The sequence below is a fragment of the Barbus barbus genome, assembly GCF_936440315.1.
Source record: "Barbus barbus genome assembly, chromosome: 4".
Classification (NCBI taxonomy): domain Eukaryota; kingdom Metazoa; phylum Chordata; class Actinopteri; order Cypriniformes; family Cyprinidae; genus Barbus; species Barbus barbus.
This window is the reverse complement of record NC_136732.1, coordinates 23,222,166-23,239,078: the sequence shown is the minus strand read 5'-3', so window position 1 is coordinate 23,239,078 and position 16,913 is coordinate 23,222,166. Positions and strand designations below refer to the sequence as shown.

At 38.7% G+C, this 16,913-nt stretch overlaps 1 protein-coding gene across 9 annotated transcripts in view; it reads left to right on the top strand.

Moving 5' to 3' along the window:
- LOC306869075 (bromodomain-containing protein 4-like) overlaps nt 1–16,913 on the top strand; it is a 65,522-nt gene that overhangs the window by 19,956 nt on the left and 28,653 nt on the right. For 2 of the 9 annotated variants that reach the window (XM_079415660.1, XM_079415658.1), the window contains exon 1: nt 1,563–2,198. The exons of 6 other annotated variants lie outside the window; for them this stretch is intronic. In XM_079415660.1, the coding sequence (XP_079271786.1) occupies nt 2,098–2,198 (101 nt within the window). In that variant the 5' untranslated portion in view covers nt 1,563–2,097. Of the gene's footprint in view, nt 1–1,562; nt 2,199–16,913 lie in introns of those variants that run through there. One more of the 9 variants, XM_079415659.1, reaches the window with a different exon arrangement.

Below are 16,913 nucleotides of genomic sequence, written 5' to 3'. Positions count from 1 at the left end.
ATATAGACAACTTCATTTTAATGAAAAATAAGAAATCAAAAATATAGAATCTTAATCTATGACAAAAATACTATTATAAACTAGGTTAGTGGATAATTCAGCAGCAAAAGTTACTCTAGAAAAATCATGGGTGCACAATTTTATAAAATCTAAACATTTAGTGAAACAACATTTATTTAGTGGGGAAAAAAAATTGGTCTAATCTGACTGATACCTGATCCGACAGAAAATGCCAGTTTCGGAGCCGATACGGAGTATGAAATATACATGTCTTAAATGTTTGTATTTATACATATAAATATACACAGTACACACATTATGTAAACAAACTTTTATTTTGGATGCGATTAATCGATAAGTAAAAATTCAATTGCTAATTGTTTGTAAGTCCACAGTGCACTAATGTTATTAGATTTTAGTTTTGATTTTAAATGTATAATTTTTTTTTAATGTATTAAATGTGGTGAATGTTGAAATTTACATGGCAAGATTGATTAAATGCTGTAGAAGTATTGTTAATTATTGGTTAATATTAATTGATATAGTTAACTAATGTTAACAAATTAAACTTTATTGTAATGTTGCCGACAAAAGCTTTGTATGATAAACTGGTTGAAAATTAAATTGTAGCAAGTTACAACTTCCAAGTTAAGTGTGAAAATCATTTTCAAATGATTCAAATGAAATCAAATCATCATCACGGAAGAAGTCATCATTTAGACCTGAGGACGGACACGTTTGGAAAAGCATGAGGATGAGCGATGACACTGTTTGCATTTTGGGTGAACTAACCCTTTAATAAGCCCTGCTGGCTGAAACCACTGTGCTTCAGACTCAACACGAAGAGCCCTGATTTAAAACAAACACTCACAATTTCCACACCAAACATGAGACCGTCTGTGTCAAAGTTTGTGAATCGTGCAACGTTACCTTGGAGAACACATGGATAAATCTTCCCACAGATAACACTACAGAAATCAACATCCTCTCACACTAGGCAAGCTCCAAGGAGTATTTGCGTCAATCTCTCTTGTGTTTTATGGAGGTGTATCCCTGTGTTGTCCTCTAATTCACCCTCCCGTGGGTCCACTCACTCACTCACTGTTTTCATCTACTCCTCTTCCTTTGTAAACCCTCCCCGTCCAAAGAGCATCTCGAGCATCCGCGTGGTTTGGCACGGAGGGCAATTCCAGCGCTCTGGTTGGGCAGCCCCCACTGTGGCTTTTTTTTTTTTTTTTGTGCCGGTGCAGTCTAGACGTGTGAATGTGTGCGGCGTGTGGAGAGGCAGCAGATAAAGCGGACCTCGGTGTAGTGGGGGAGGCACGCAGGAGATCACTGAAAAGAATGAGTGGGGGAAGGCGAAACGGAGGGAGGAAGGGGGTGGGGAACTGAAGGTGTATGTGTGTGTATATGCTGAGAAGAGAGAGAGAGCCATGCAGGAAGACAGAGAGAGAGAGAGAGAGAGGGAGGGTGGAGATGGGGAAAGAGAAGGGAGGGGTTAGAGAAACGAGCAAGCGCCGGAGAGGCGAGGGAGGGGTGTGTGGGTAGAGCCTCTTCTCAATGAGGAAGCGCCAGAGCCATTTTCACTGTTGAGTAAGAGCACGCTGCTCTCAGCGAACGAACGAGAGAAAGAAAGTGCGCCTTTTGGGTTTTTCCGGAGCAGTCTTTGCTCGTTCTTCCTCTCCCCCGCTTTCTGGCGCCCCGCTGGAGGTGGTTTGCACGAACGAGGCCTCGGGTGGACACACAATGGGCCGAAGTGCCTGTGGCAACTGGGCCGTTGTGCTGCTGACGGGGGGAGGGGGTAGAGAGCCGACCGGCACACAGAGCTAACAGATCCAGCCAGCCTCAGGCCTCTGCGCCTCTCTCACTCGTGAGCGAGACTCCGATTAGAGGCTTCTCAGGAACCACGAAACCTTCTCAGGACTATGGTGGACTAACTATGGATTAACATGTATTTGGCTCAGTGGATTTTAGGACACATACGTCAGAACTGGAGATTCGAGAAGTCACTGTGTTTTGGGAACGAGTGACAAACTTTTCTTGCCTTTAGTTCCCTTTCTGTTTTGCTTTTGTTTTTGCGCTGAGAGGAACTCATAAATGGATTACAAAATGCATTCCAAGTCCAATGATTTGCTGGATTTTCAGACACTGGATGCCCTTTTGGAAAAAATTGCACATTGCTCCGTCCCTGTTAAAAGGTAAAACTGATAAGTTTTTCTGTGAAGTTACATTTCTTGAACATTACACAGCTAATCACCAGTGTTGTGTGCTTGTGTAGTGTTTCTTTTTTTGTAGCATGCTAGTTTGTAGTTTGATCTCAATTGAACTTAGTAGATATTCAGATTTAGTATGAGCGTCTTTTGGTTTGATTTACTAGAATGATTTTACATTTTCACTTCAGGTCAGAAATATTTGTCCTTCACTGAGAGTTTTTCCCAAATTGGCCTCAAAATAGTGTTTTAAAAGGTGGCATTGTTGGTAAGAAAGCTAAAAGCCCCGAATAGGCAGCCTCCCGGTGGGAGAAGAGGGGGTGTGTGAGCGAGCAGGGGGAGGGGGTGGGTTTTTTAGGGTAAGAAGGGGGTGGTGTATTTGTTGTGGCAGAAGGAGGGTTCAGCCGGCTATGATTTAGCAACTTTAGTGAATGGTGATCTCAGACTCAGGCTGCAAATACGTAAATGTAAATTATATGACCTTACTTTCTGACCTTATTGAGCACTGAAAGAAATCTGAAAAAAAAAAAAAATTATGTTTCTTATGATTTTTAAGTGGGCAACATTCAAAATTAATCAAGGTCTGCATTTACAATAGGGTCTCTGTTTCTCTTAGGCAGTTTGTCCTTGTTTATTTGCTCTCTTCTGTGCTGTTTTTAGAATAGACTTCCTTCTGTCCTTTGCTTGTTTAACCAGACAGGTGTACCTAGAAAAGCAATTGAACCCAACAACTCTCTTTATAGTCTTTTAAATGAACCATCAAGCACGAGTTTACTGTACTAATGTTGCATTTCAGTGAATGACACCTCTAAACGCTAGGGTTGAGTATTGTTTGAATTTGATCAATTCTAATTCTGCTTATTGATTCCGATTCTTTTTCGATTCTCAGTTTCGATTCCAATGTGATTAAAAAAAGATATCAATCATATTTGTTCTGTCTGAGCTGCATGATTTTGGATAAATTGAAGGTGTTTTTTTAATGGAGATTGTGGTTCTCTCATGATTCTGAAGATAAAACGGACAACTAATCAATCACATGTAGTTTATTCTGAAATATTCAACCTCTTAGCATAACAAATGGCCTTGAGGCTTGTGAATGTGTGTCACATGCGAGCTGGACATTCCCACCCTGGAGTTGGAGTCGTGTGAGGCATGTGGAACAGTTGCTGTCCGGGAGCTGCTGCAGTGGAAAAAAAAGTTCTCCGGTCACATTGCGCACATGCCTAACGTGTGCCAGTGCGCTCCTGGCTCCGTTCTCCAATAGACGTTTGTTAGACCCCGTTCGGAGTCGTTTTAGGTCACTGATCAAAGCGCTAGAACAATCAACACGCTGTGGCAAATGTTCAAAACACCTCTGTTTTGTTTGACGGAGGTGCCTGTGGAGTCCCCGCTGATGTTTGCACAGATTGGTTCCTTTCACTTCGGGAGCCGATTGTAACGCACAAACACAACTGTGTAGTTAGATGATTTTACTCCTCTCTGCTGGCAGCTAAAGTGGCTGTGAAGCCTCAGATGTAGAGAAGAACAGCTCCCAGGAGGAGCGCTGGCGAGACTGGAGTGTGAAAGAGGAGAGGGGAGATGGGTGAGGGAGGTGGGACGCTTGGCCTGAGCAACTGACTCTCTTCAGTTTCATTTATTATTTATGCATATGCTTTCAAGCAAATAAACCTGCTGCCCCGATCATGTACCTAGACCTCCACTGGGAGCCTGGAGCTTTCTGTCCTAAGAAACTCCCAGTAAGCATAAATGATTAATTGTTTACTTTCGTTAGGGTTGCAGCCATTTTGTTTGCTGTTGATTTGTGCACCCTCCCTTTCGTGTGTCACGGTTGGGCTTGGCCTGCCTGTAGAACCAGATTTCCTGGTGTGTGTGTTCATGTTCGTAGTAACCAGAGCTGCTGCTTCCCTTGCACACATTCCATAGTGGTACGTAATGATCTGTGTCCAGTTCAGAGGTCAGCTTTTATTCCGTTCGGCGTTTGGAGCAGACAGTTTAGTGCCCCGGGTCAGACGCTTCTGCTGTTAACGTCGCTCCTTGGTGGTCATGAGAGTTTGGTAGGGAAGTTTCATAAAGCAGGGCTCCAGACAAAAAAATCGAGTAAGGAGCCATTGGCTCCTATAAAAGAAAAACTTAGGCGCCAAATTATTTTTTTAGGTGCCACAGAATAAAAGTGGTTTATTTTATTATTATCATTTTATTTTTCCCCCCTATTTTAACATTTCAATCATTTTGTCATGTGTTTATGTCTTATCTTTTCTAGGCTTTATCAGCATTTTAATCCATCTTGTAGATGATCAGGTCGACCGGGGGACTAAGGTTCACTTAAAGTGTGAATTAAATGTCTTTTACAACTTGAAATATACAGTCACAAAGAATTGTTCGTTACACAGAATCTGTACCAATATCATGGACCATACGCATCACTTGGCAACTGAGTGCAGTGCATCCTATAAATGTGGTCACGTCTTTCACACATTCAGTCTGTTTTTCTTCATTAGTAAAATGCAATTTTATAGGAGGAGTTGAATCATGTACAACACAATAAGTAAAAATATTAATATGCAACAGCGCATAAATATAGCAAAACGCTCCTCTTTATAGTTATTTTTCTAGCTGACTGATGAGTTTATGGACACTGAGTGGTTATTCTGAGGTAAATGTATTACAATGCAATGTTTACAAGCTTTATACATTTCCTCAGTTTGAAACACTGAATGAGCTTTTACATAAAACATTTCAGTAAGTTGTAGCTACTATAGGCTTTCTTATTGCCTACCTTTTGATCATGTTCATTTCATACTATAGTAGTAAATCGAAATATATAATAGGTTCACTTGCTGCTTTAACTGAGGTGCTAAAGAGATCGCGCCTGAGCATTAAGTGCGATACTCTCCGCTCGCGCGATCCGGACGCATACACGGACCGTGTGGACGCGGGGTACTGGTGTTTATATTATCACCTTTCAGGTCTCTCTCACTGCGTTCAGCAGACTGTGTGCGGCAGAGACGAGGACTGTTTGAAACTCTTTTCCAGTAAAACTTTGATGCGCATCGTCTTATGTAAGTTTAATACGTGAACATAACAAAAGATGTGAGCGCAAAACAATCGGGAAAAAAGTCCTTTCATGCAAATTATATATAGTCGCCAGTGGCGACCTCAGCAAAAACTTCACTCGCAAATTAATATTTTTGGTCGCAAATGCGACCATTTTAGTCGCAGTTTGGAGCCCTGTAAAGTTTACATTCTTAAAGGTACAGCAGCCAACCTGTTTTCTGTGCTATTTCAAGCCTGTAAAGCACCATAACACCTGTTGCACTTGTGAAATTATTCTTTGGCTGAGCTTTATTTAGTCATTCTTTGCGAGAATAGTAAATCATTTTGAGCAGAGCCTAGAGCAGTGAAGTTTTACAACCCAGTGTGCCCTTATAAATTGACGGTTTTAACGTCTCTGCTAAGTTGTCCAAAGTTAAAGCGTCGGAAGGTTATATTAGAGCATTTATTGTTTCTATTAGTTGGTGTGGATTTTGACCAGGCTTTTGCTGGAAATATTTTCTTTGCGTATAATTCAAACTAAATCAGGCTTTTGATGGTGTTGGATGTTACTGACAAGCCACTGCTTTATAGAGTTTTGCAATAAGTATATAATAAGGTAGTAAGTATCTATACCATTTGCTTTTCTGCATGCCAGTTTCAAAAGCAATTAAACACAACATTTGCACCAATATTGTTATATAAAGCATAGTTTCTGAGATTTTTGATGCTGCTTATTTCATCTAGCCTTTTAGTGCTCATGTATGTAAAGGTTAACCGAATAAATGTCAAATGAAATTATCAGGCTAAACTAAAGTGTATGAATATTTTCACGAACAAATCATGGTTCATCAAAAACTTTTAATACTAAAATCTATTCTAAAGTTACAAAGAAATGTAGGAACACCTAAAAACACCCATACACAGTCACTCTGGGTGGTCTTATAAATGTGTTAAGATAAAATTGAAAATTTTTTGATTTGATGTCCAGTACATTTCTTCATAGAGTAAGAAAAGTTGCATTATAGCTTAAGATGTGAGGTTACGCTTTCATACAGCTGGCTAAAGGTTATGGGGGATGGTTTGGATGCATTTTATGCAGATTGCTAACCTCGGGCACTCAGTGGCTTATTTGTAATGCTCAAAATTCATTAACATTAGAACGAGGTTAAGAACAAATTCATGTGTGTACGCACGTGTTGTGAATTAGATGGAAATATTTTCGTGATGTGCTCTCTTTTGCGGATAGGTATAAATAATCCACGCAATTATTAGTAATTGAGACCCAGTGCCTTTTGATCGCAGGTCAGGGATTGTTCATGCTCTGCTGATAGTGTGAAAGAGAAATTCATTATTTTTAATAATGTAATTTATTCACTTTCGTGTTCCATTGCAAAGGGGCATTTGTGTAATAACTTGTAGTGGCCAAAATGTTTGGAATGAGGAAAATAAAATTAACGTTTAGCATTTCCAATGCATTTTATATGGGAACCCGACAGCAGACTTGAAACATTTTAAAACATTTTGATTCAATTAATTGTGCAGCCCTAATGAAATTTGTTTAGCTGGTAAGTGATATAAAAGTCATTTGTATGACCTGCATTTCCTTTTTTGTGTTTTCACTCAGGATTAACCTCTGCTATACTGTCATTATTACAACCTTCAGCCTCCTTGAGAAAAATCAAGCTTTTAGCAAAGTAACAACCTCTTTTAAATTAAGTCTATTTCACTGTATTGAGGTCTTATAATGGATTCAGGTACATTGCATTGTTTATCCACCACACATCACGTGCACAAGAAGTAAAGCAACATTTTCTGCCAGCCATCCATACGTTTTAGTGATCTGTCACATCTTAACTACCCTGCTGGCAAGATGTCATTTTATATCCCAGTCCATAGGGTGGACTTTTGTGGCTCTGACCAATGGTCATTGACATTTTCTTTAGATGAACGTGCAGGGGTTTTTGATATAGGTACTGGTAAAGAGTCCTTTTTCCAAATTTCACTGCAAGTATGAAGCACTGAAATTGTTCAGCTGTACTCCCATGCCGTCAATGGTATGACTTTTCAATTGTGTAATCATTCATTCACATCTAGATGCGTAACTCCAGATGACTCTTGAGTGATCAGAAGAGCTTGACTATTTAATACCGATCCATAATTTGCCCTACATTTCCCAGATACTGTATTACTCATTACAGGTTACGATCAAGATTTGTTCCTGATTTTAGTTTTTATCTATTGAGATTGTGCTTGTTTTCCTGGGTTAGGTAAATCTGTTTCATAGATGTACTTTGTGATGTTTAATCCTGTTTTTATTGTACAACCTGTGTATAATTACTTAGTAATAACAAGGTCCGTCTTATACATGTAGATAGAAATGTCTTTTATTTAGGGGTGGGTGATCTTCGCATCTAACAATCTTAAAACACACAATTACAATCCACAGTCTGAATCGAAGGCTTGCCAATTTTCAGATGTACTATTGAGAATATCCAGACTGGAACAAGCTTGTGAACCTTATTTATTTGCACAATTTAAAACTGGATTGGAAATTGAAACCTGAGTTAAACACTGCATAGCCTTCACTGTATACAAATCAAATATACATTATTATTAAAACTGCTCAAGTGTTTGTCAGTAGCAATAAATTATTTTTTTCATCAAGTGCTTAACTAAATTCCTTGACAATTTTGAATGTGTAACATTTGCCATTTTTATATTTAAGTTCTTTTAAATTTCTCTATACTTTTTACAACTGAAATAAACACATACTAGCATTTTCCTTAGCTGTGTTCCATAAATTTTTTTTTTAGCTGATTGCTTTATATTACAGTTGCTCCTCATGTATATAAACATGGCTGTAGAGAGATCAATTATGAAAGTATAGAGTTCAATAATATTTGACAATTCCCCTGAAGCTACTCGTACCATTTATAAAAAAATACAAAAAAAGAATGTTGTCTCAAGGTATGTGGTTATGCCGTGCAGCGCACCATGTGACTGTTACCCCCTTTCCACCTGCAGGAACCAGGTGCTAGTTCAGAGTAGGGGTGGGAATCGCAGGATAGCTCACGATATGATATAATCACGATACATGGCTCACGATAACGATAATATAACGCAACCCTGAGAGGCGCCAGTGCTGATGGTGAGAGTCCTGGATGTGAATTTGCCCAGCCTCACCAGCTGCTGCCTGTCTGTCAGGAAGCTGGTGATCCACTGACAAATGTAGGAGGGCACAGAGAGCTGTCTTAGTTTGTCTGAGAGAAGGTCAGGTATGATGGTATTGAAGGCCGAGCTGAAGTCCACAAATAAGATCCTTGCATAATTCCCAGGTTTGTCGAGGTGTTGCAGGATGTAATGCAGTCCCATATTGACAGCGTCATCCACAGACCTGTTTGCTCTGTAGGCAAACTGAAGAGGATCCAGCAAGGGTCTAGTGATGTCCTTCAGGTAGGCCAGGACCAGTCTCTCAAGTGACTTCATCATGACCACAGACGTGAGTGCGACAGGTCTGTAGTCATTAAGTCCAGTGATTTTGAGATTTCTGGGGACGGGAATGATGGTGGAGCATTTGAAGCAGCAGGGAACTTCGCACAGTTCCAGAGATCTGTTGAAGATCTGTGTAAAGATGGTGGCCAATTGGTCAGCACAGACTTTTAGACAGGCAGGTGAAATACCGTCTGGTCCTGAAGCTTTCCTAGAATTCTGTTTTCTGAAGACCCGGTTCACATCCTCTACACAGACTTTAAATGCAGGTAGAATGGTGGGGGAGGGAGTAAGGGGTTTGCAGGGGGGGGGGATGTGTGAAGTGCAGATCAGAGCGGGTGCTGGGTGTTAATCTGGTCTTTTCAAATCGGTAGTAAAACACATTGAGATCGTCAGCCAGTTGTTGATTCTCCACAGACTGTGGGGGTGGTGTCTTGTACATGGTGATGTTCCTCAGACCAGTCCATACTGACGCTGTATCGTTTTTTGCTGAAAGTTCTTTTTTTCAACTTCTCAGAGTAGTTGTTTTTAGCCACTCTGATCTCCTTTGTTAGTCTGTTCCTGGCCTGGTTATACAAGATTTTATCCCCACTTCTGTAAGCGTCCTCTTTGGCCTGACGGAGCTGTTTGAGTTTCCCAGTAAACCACGGTTTATCATTATTGAATGATAAGAATGTCCTGGTGGGGATGCATATATCCTCACAGAAACTGATATATGATGTTACAGTCTCTGTGAGCTCGTCCAGATCAGTGGCAGCAGCTTCAAAAACACTCCAATCAGTGAGGTCAAAACAAGCTTTTAAATCTTGCTCTGCTTCATTAGTCCATCTTTTAACAGTTCTTAATACAGGTTTAGAAGATTTAAGTTTTTGCCTATAGGTCGGTATGAGATGAACCAAACAGTGATCAGAGAGCCCCAGAGCTGCCCGTGAGACAGAGTGATATGCATCTTTAATTATTGTGTAACAATGATCCAATATATTATGGCCTCTGGTGGGACATGTAATGTGCTGTTTGTATTTTGGCAGTTCGCGGGAGAGATTTGCTTTATTAAAATCTCCAAGAATGATTAAAAGGGAGTCTGGGTACCTTTTGCTCTGTTTCAGATATTTGTTCGGCCAGCTGTTGCATCGTGGCGCTCACGCACACGTCCGGAGACACATGCCCATTCACGAGAATGGAGGAGGAAAACTCTCGGGGCGAATAGAACGGTTTACAGTTTATGAAGAAGGCTTCCAAATTAGGAGAACACATCATCTTCAGAGTTGTTACATCTGAACACCAACCTTCATTTATGTAGAAACATAGTCCACCACCTCTCGTTTTCCCCGTTAGCTCCGTGATGCGGTCTGATCTGAACAGCTGATATCCCGGCAAATTAAGCACGTTATCCGGGATGGTTTCACTCAGCCAGGTTTCAGTGAAGCACAATGCAGCAGAGTTTGAAAAGTCCTTATTTGTGTGGGTGAGAAGTAGTTCATCCATTTTGTTAGGAAGGGATAGGAGATTTGCTAGATGAATGCTTGGGAGCGCAGTTCGGAAGCTGCGTTCGCGGAGCTTAACCAGCGCGCCGGCGCGCTTCCCCCTTTTCCGTCTGAGCGCGCGTTTGACTAGGACAGCTGCCCCTCCGACCAAAACATCCAACAAAGCGTCTGAATAATCAAAAACCGGAAAAAATTGTCCGTAGTGTGTTGCCTTATGTCCAGTAGTTCGTCTCTGGTAAAACTGACAGTAAGTATATATCTAGAAATATATATTTCTCAATATATTTCTAGAAAATCCTATAATGACCCATCACGATATCTCTAACCAAAATGCCCGTGAAAAGGTTAAGTTCAAGTTTTCTTTCTTTATTCAAGTCCAAACTGTTAGAAAACAGCAAAAAAAAAAAGTTCTGTAAATCAATTTTAACATGTTGAGTAGGCTAAATTAATAATTTTATTCTTGGACTTATTAAAAGCTTACACTTTTCTTTTTCTCTGTGTGTAAACAAACACATTTAACTGCTTATCAAACAGAAGAAAAAAAAAACTAGATAGAATATAAACCTGGTATATTTCAAAATTTACCTGGAGTGCTTTCTCAACCTTTCTACTCCTCTCATCATAAAAACGGAGCCCCACACAAAGAAATAAACGTTGTCTTTTGCGTGCTCAGGTTCGTTATTTCAAATGTAGACGCACGGCAAGCACATGCACTGCACACTTCTGCGCCACATTACGTCTCTGACAAGGTTTTGTTTTGTCCTCCATGCCATAGGTGCAGATTTGTTTCTGCCGGTCGGTGCCCACTGTTCACACTGCATAACGTGCACTTGTAATATCTGAGAGGGAGAGCATCCAGTGTTGTTCACATAAAACTGGACGCACCGGCGGCGCTCTCTCACACACCTGCGATCCGAGCGGAGAGGCTACTTACGGACTGAATATGCGCTCTGCAATAACGTGATAAAGCAATAAAGCTAATACAGTGGCTGGAAATGTTTATCCTTCGGTTCCTCGTGCTTCCCCATCTTCATAGAGAACGTGGATCATGGTTGCTCAGATTTACCATTCAGATACAGGTTTTCATAAAAACTAAAATCTTATAAAATGGCATTTCAGCCTTTAAATCATTTTTATTAAAAGGGATAAGTCAAACATATGAATTATTATATTAATTTAAAACAAATATTACTGTATAAATTGTTTAGATTTTTAGAAGAACTTCTTTCACATTTACAACTGGGTTTGTTGCATAAAAACATGGGTCAATATGCACAATTGGGCATTGATCTAAACATAAGATAGGCTTTTTGGAAATGTAAACTCATTCTCTGACATGAGTGGCTGAAATAAAGCAAAGCGTGTACCCCGGTAATGGCTGTACACAAGCAGCACCGCACTGATAAACACAGTTTTATCAGGCATTATAGGGAAGATGAAAGGAAAATGCCAACGATACGTTTCTGAGGACAGTCGGTTCTCTTCAGATATACATTCACATAAAGACATCCGTGCCGTGTTTTGACTTTAAAACATGCAACGCTCACATTTATTCAATTACATAATTGCCTTTTGAAGTTTAATCCAGCTGTATCGCGATTCTTGCCTTTCCACCCCTAACTGTAAGACCTCTTGAAATTATATTAAGACTTTTCTTATACCATTTAACGTATTTAAAACGTTTTAAGGCCTTAAAAACTCTTCAATTTAGTTGTATCAAATTTAAGGACCTGCGGGAGCCTTGTATTTAAGGTAGCCCGTCGGGCAAGGCAGTGATAAATTTTGGTAGCCAGACTGGAAAACACAATAGCCCCGGGACGTCGGGCTAGCAATTTTGTGAGCCCTGTACTAGAATATTGAAGGTTAAAATTGACTGATTTGTAAAAATTACACTTAATGAAGTTTTTTAAAATAATAAAGTTACAATTACATATTTCTACTTCAATTCGTTTTTTTTTAAATATAGCCTAATCACGGTGGACAATGGTGGCTGTCATAAAAACTTCTTGTATTTATTCAAACATTAAACATTGAAGAACAGTAAATGAATGCTATATGGTGCATATATTTAGCAAAATGCCCCCTTCTATAGTTTATTTATCGATCTGAGTTTCTGATCACCGAATAAGTTTTTCTGAGGTAAATGTGACGTTACGTGACATTTAAGACGTTATATTCGCAGCTGAAACCCTGATTAAGCGACAGGATACGGATTATAAAGTTGTACTCTTTCTTTTAACTTGCCTTCGGATGTTTAGTCGTTTATTTTGTGCTGAAACTGGTATTAATGTGGAGGAGATGATTAGTTCACCTGCGATATGCGCTGCCAAGTCTGTAGAACTGAGGTGCTCCAGCGATCTGTCACTCCACATTAAACAGCGCCAAAATGGCATTTATTGTTTGAATACTGCAATACAATGCACAGAATTTGAAATATGAGACTTAGTTTCATATTAAAAGTACCAAAACACAATGCTTATTGCGATATATCGGATGGGAAGTACCCTTCAACCTTCCGTCCATTAACTGAAAACAGGCTAGACTAATCAATTCTTGGGATTTAAAAATCAGTATCCTTCCGTAACAAATTAATCGATTAATATCAAGATATTTTTTACCCAGCCCTAGTCCATGGTGTAATATGTATTAATTCATTAAGTGAATTTAAGTTGATCTGTTTTAATATAACACCAAGATAGTTATGAAGTAGCAATAGCTAGTACTTTTTATCATTCTTTTTTTTTTTTTTTTTTTTTTTACTTGTGTAATATTAGCAAATAGTCTAATCTGTGTGGTTTGGTATCGTGTGAAGTTACGTTTCGGAGAAATTTTGTCCAGATTTCCTTTTAAATATTTAACTTTTATTGGGTCAATTTCTCAGACTTCTTATAAGTTACTTAAAGCATCAGTTCACTTCCAGAATAAAAATTTCCTGATAATTTATTCACCCTCATTACTCATGTGATCCAAGATGTCCATGCCTTTGTCTTAAGTTGCAAAGAAATTTAAGCTTTTCATTTTCTAAAAAATACAATAAAAATGTATATACTCTTTAACCACAAATGCTTGTCTTGCACTCGCTCTGCGATGCGCATCTATGGCTTCACGTTGGAAAAATCACACTTGGTTAGTTCTTCGTCTGTGTACTTTGGTTCAAAAAGGTAGGGTAGGGCGAAAAACTCAATCTCATTTTCTCCTTCAACATCAAAATCGTCTGACATCCTTGTTTAACCTTTTTTTGGAAAGGGCATTTGACTTTTACACGTTCACGTTGTAAACACTGGATCGGTACTTTGCCTACGTCAGCTGTGACCTTTCCAACGTGATTATGTAATGCGTGAGGTTGAGCTAGTGCAAGATGAGCATTTGTGGTTAAAAAGTATATATTTTTATTATTTAAAAAAAATTACCAATCATTTTGCTAGATAAGACCCATATTCCTTGGCTTGGATCATGCAGAGCCCTTTGAAGCTGCATTGAAACTGGACGTTTGGACCTTCAACCCGTTGGCCACAATTAAAGTCCACTATATGGAGAAAAATCCAGTTTTCCTCAAAAACCTTAATTTTCTTTAGAACTGAAAACAAAAACATGTACATCTTGGATCACATGGGGGTGAATAAATAAGGAATTTTTTATTCTGGAAGTGAACTACTCCTTTAAGTAACTCATAGCCTAAAAGCACTAGAGTAGAGAAATTATGTAATCAAGAGATTCCATTTGCATGTAATAAATTAGACTGAAACTAGCATTGCTGAGGGGATTTTTACACAAGGAAGTTTTCCTTTGTTAATTAAAAAGGGGAAAGTTCAGAGCCTGACTTGCATTGGTCTAACTAAAGGAGTTTGTTAGGGCTGCCACTAACAACTATTTTTATTTCGATCCAAATTTGTATGAAATCCTTTTTTAAAGCAAAAGTGAAGTGCAACAGAGTGCAAGAAGCAAGTGTCCATCTCAGAGTCCAAATCACTGAAATCAAAGTTCAGTATTATAGTGTAAGAATAACAACATATCCACGTGTTCTAGTCTAATAATAATACAATTATAATCAAAAAACACTTTTAAAGGAGCATTTACCAGAATTTATTTAGGAGAAAAATGTAAATGTGCAGTATTTTTGAAAAAAAAAAAAAGATTTTTAATGATTTTTTTTTCTTTTTAATAAAATCAGTTAATTGGAGATGCTTTTGATTATTCAAATTTAATGGAACCATTAAAATGGAATCCATAAAATAATGGAAAACAGAATTTGGTAGAGATAAAACTGTAAAACTCAATTAATTAGGCTTTTTGATTAATCAAATTTAATTTACCCATTAAAACGGTGTAGAAAAATGAAAATGGAAAAAACTGAATTTGGAAATAAAACTGATTTCATAGGGCCGTATAATTATAATTATGAATTTTTTTGTGGTAATAAAAATAGATTTAAGTGAACAATAGCCTTTAAAATGACTTAAAATACATATATAATATGTGGCAATAATTAGTTCAAATAAAGTATCAAAAGCAAGAAATCATTGTTTTATTGAACAAAACTGTTAAAAAACATAATGTTAATTAAAAATAGAGCTCATGTAGATTATGCATTACAACAAAGGCCTGCAGGGGGCGCCGACGGCCTGACGATTGTTTTTACACATTACTGTGCGATCTAATTCTTGTTTAATATTGACCAAGCACCATTTAATTCAAATGTCCACTTAATCTTTAATATTTGGCCATTTCTTTAGGACAGAAATGCTACAGCCGCTGTAATTAAATGAATATGTGGACATCAAAACTTGTAAACTGAGAGTGAGGGTTTGAGCTTTTATTTTGAAATCGTGATGTATTCTCCTGTGTTTGTGTAGATTTATAAATGATTTACCTTACAAATCTAATGAAATGGCGCGCGCTGCGTTCCCAGATGAACGTTATCATAAACCCAAACTCACAACAACATGCAGAGATGAGTATGAGACCCTCCACATGTAAATGATAACAGTTTCTGAGGAGCTACTGTGAACGGAGCCGCTGTGAGACGCACGTGCTTAACCTACACGCATGGAAATAAAGCGCATATACTGTATTAGAACTGCATCGCATATAATTTAATTAAATCATAGCGTTTGTAAATTCACAATTATGCTTAATTATGATTTTTAAATGGTTTAATATATCATGCAGCCTTGGAAAATAGTCTAATAATGTGTTTTATGGATTCTCGTTCGAGAAATGCGCCACTTCCGGTATTTAGTCGACGCGAGCAAAATGAAGTCGTCGATTTAAATCGACAAATTGCAACAGCCCTAGAGTTTATTCATGTTTCTTCATCATAATGCACACGCAGAGTTGTCAATTGATGATAATAGTCCAATAGTCTGCTGACTCTTATTCCAAACCTCTGCAGAGCGAGTTTAAGTAAAACCTGCCCTGAACAGCTGGATAACAACTGTTGAGCTGTTAATGAAGCGGTTTATGGAAATATCCCTCACTGTGTTTGAATGAATTATTTGGCTGTTGATCTTTCCAAGCGTATTGAATGAACGTTACTGCACCACACAGATGTGGTGGTTGTTGGCCATCTGTGTGCATGTGTGCGTGCTGCACCAGCTGGAGTAAACTCATGGTGGGGTCGTGTGGTGCTCCCAGCTCCAGTCTTGTCACTTAAGTGCGAGCTCTTCCTGGATTTCTCATGTGTTTTCCGCACAGGCTGTGTGTGTGATCATTCCACTTTCGCTGCTGTCACAACAGCTCATTTGCGTGTTGCTGGTACAAGACAGTTGGCATGTGTTTTGTCTCACACTGGCTTGTGATTTCCTGATGTGTTTGTTCAGTTTGGAAGCTCGTCCGTATCAAACCCTTAAGTGTGGTGGTTTATAGTTAGGTGAATTCAAGAGATCTCTTGAGCTTTAAAGGAAAGTTCTGGGTAAATTCTAGTTAAGCTCTATCAACAGCATTTGTGATGCGTCAGTCATTTTTAATTGCAGCGCAGATTACAGGAAACTCAGTGTTTGACATAGGATTATCTATAGTGTCTGTACTGTAAACAAACAAGTGCCAACAGCCTATGTTGTTTGATGAAAGAAGTATTAGCAACAGGAGGCACATTAACGGTCAGCAGTTATTAGTAGACTGCTGTTCACAGTTATGGGCATTAAAGTTCACATTCAGAGTGAAGCTACATACAGTTATCACTCCTCTTTTGACTCCTCGCTGTTAATAAAACAAACAGAACTTGTATACATTTAAAGGTCCCTTGAAATGCCTTGAAACATGCAGCGTTATTCTAAGTGGTGATGTAATTTCAACTGAAACAGGAAGACAGGGCGGTACATATTGAGCAGCCCCACCCCCTTTTTAAAATAGCCACTAGCGTTTTGATTATATTTGTTCAGGCCAGAGCAGTTGAGATCAGTAAAGCATCATTTGACAGCCACAGTCTAATAGATTACCCCTAGATTCAATATGAAACTCTTACTAAAACAAAACAGTGATCATAATCATGCTGAGGCTGTGTAGTTTTTTAAAAGTCTTTAATATATTATTTCTTCTAAATGCAAATTTTGTCACTGTTTTGGAGAACACTGGCTTATAGATAACCTTAAGACTAACATATTGATTCTAACACCCAAAAAACTTTAATCTTGATTTCAAGGGGGCTTTAATGTGTTTATAGTCAAAGTCGGTGTGAAACCACATTTCACTTGGAGAC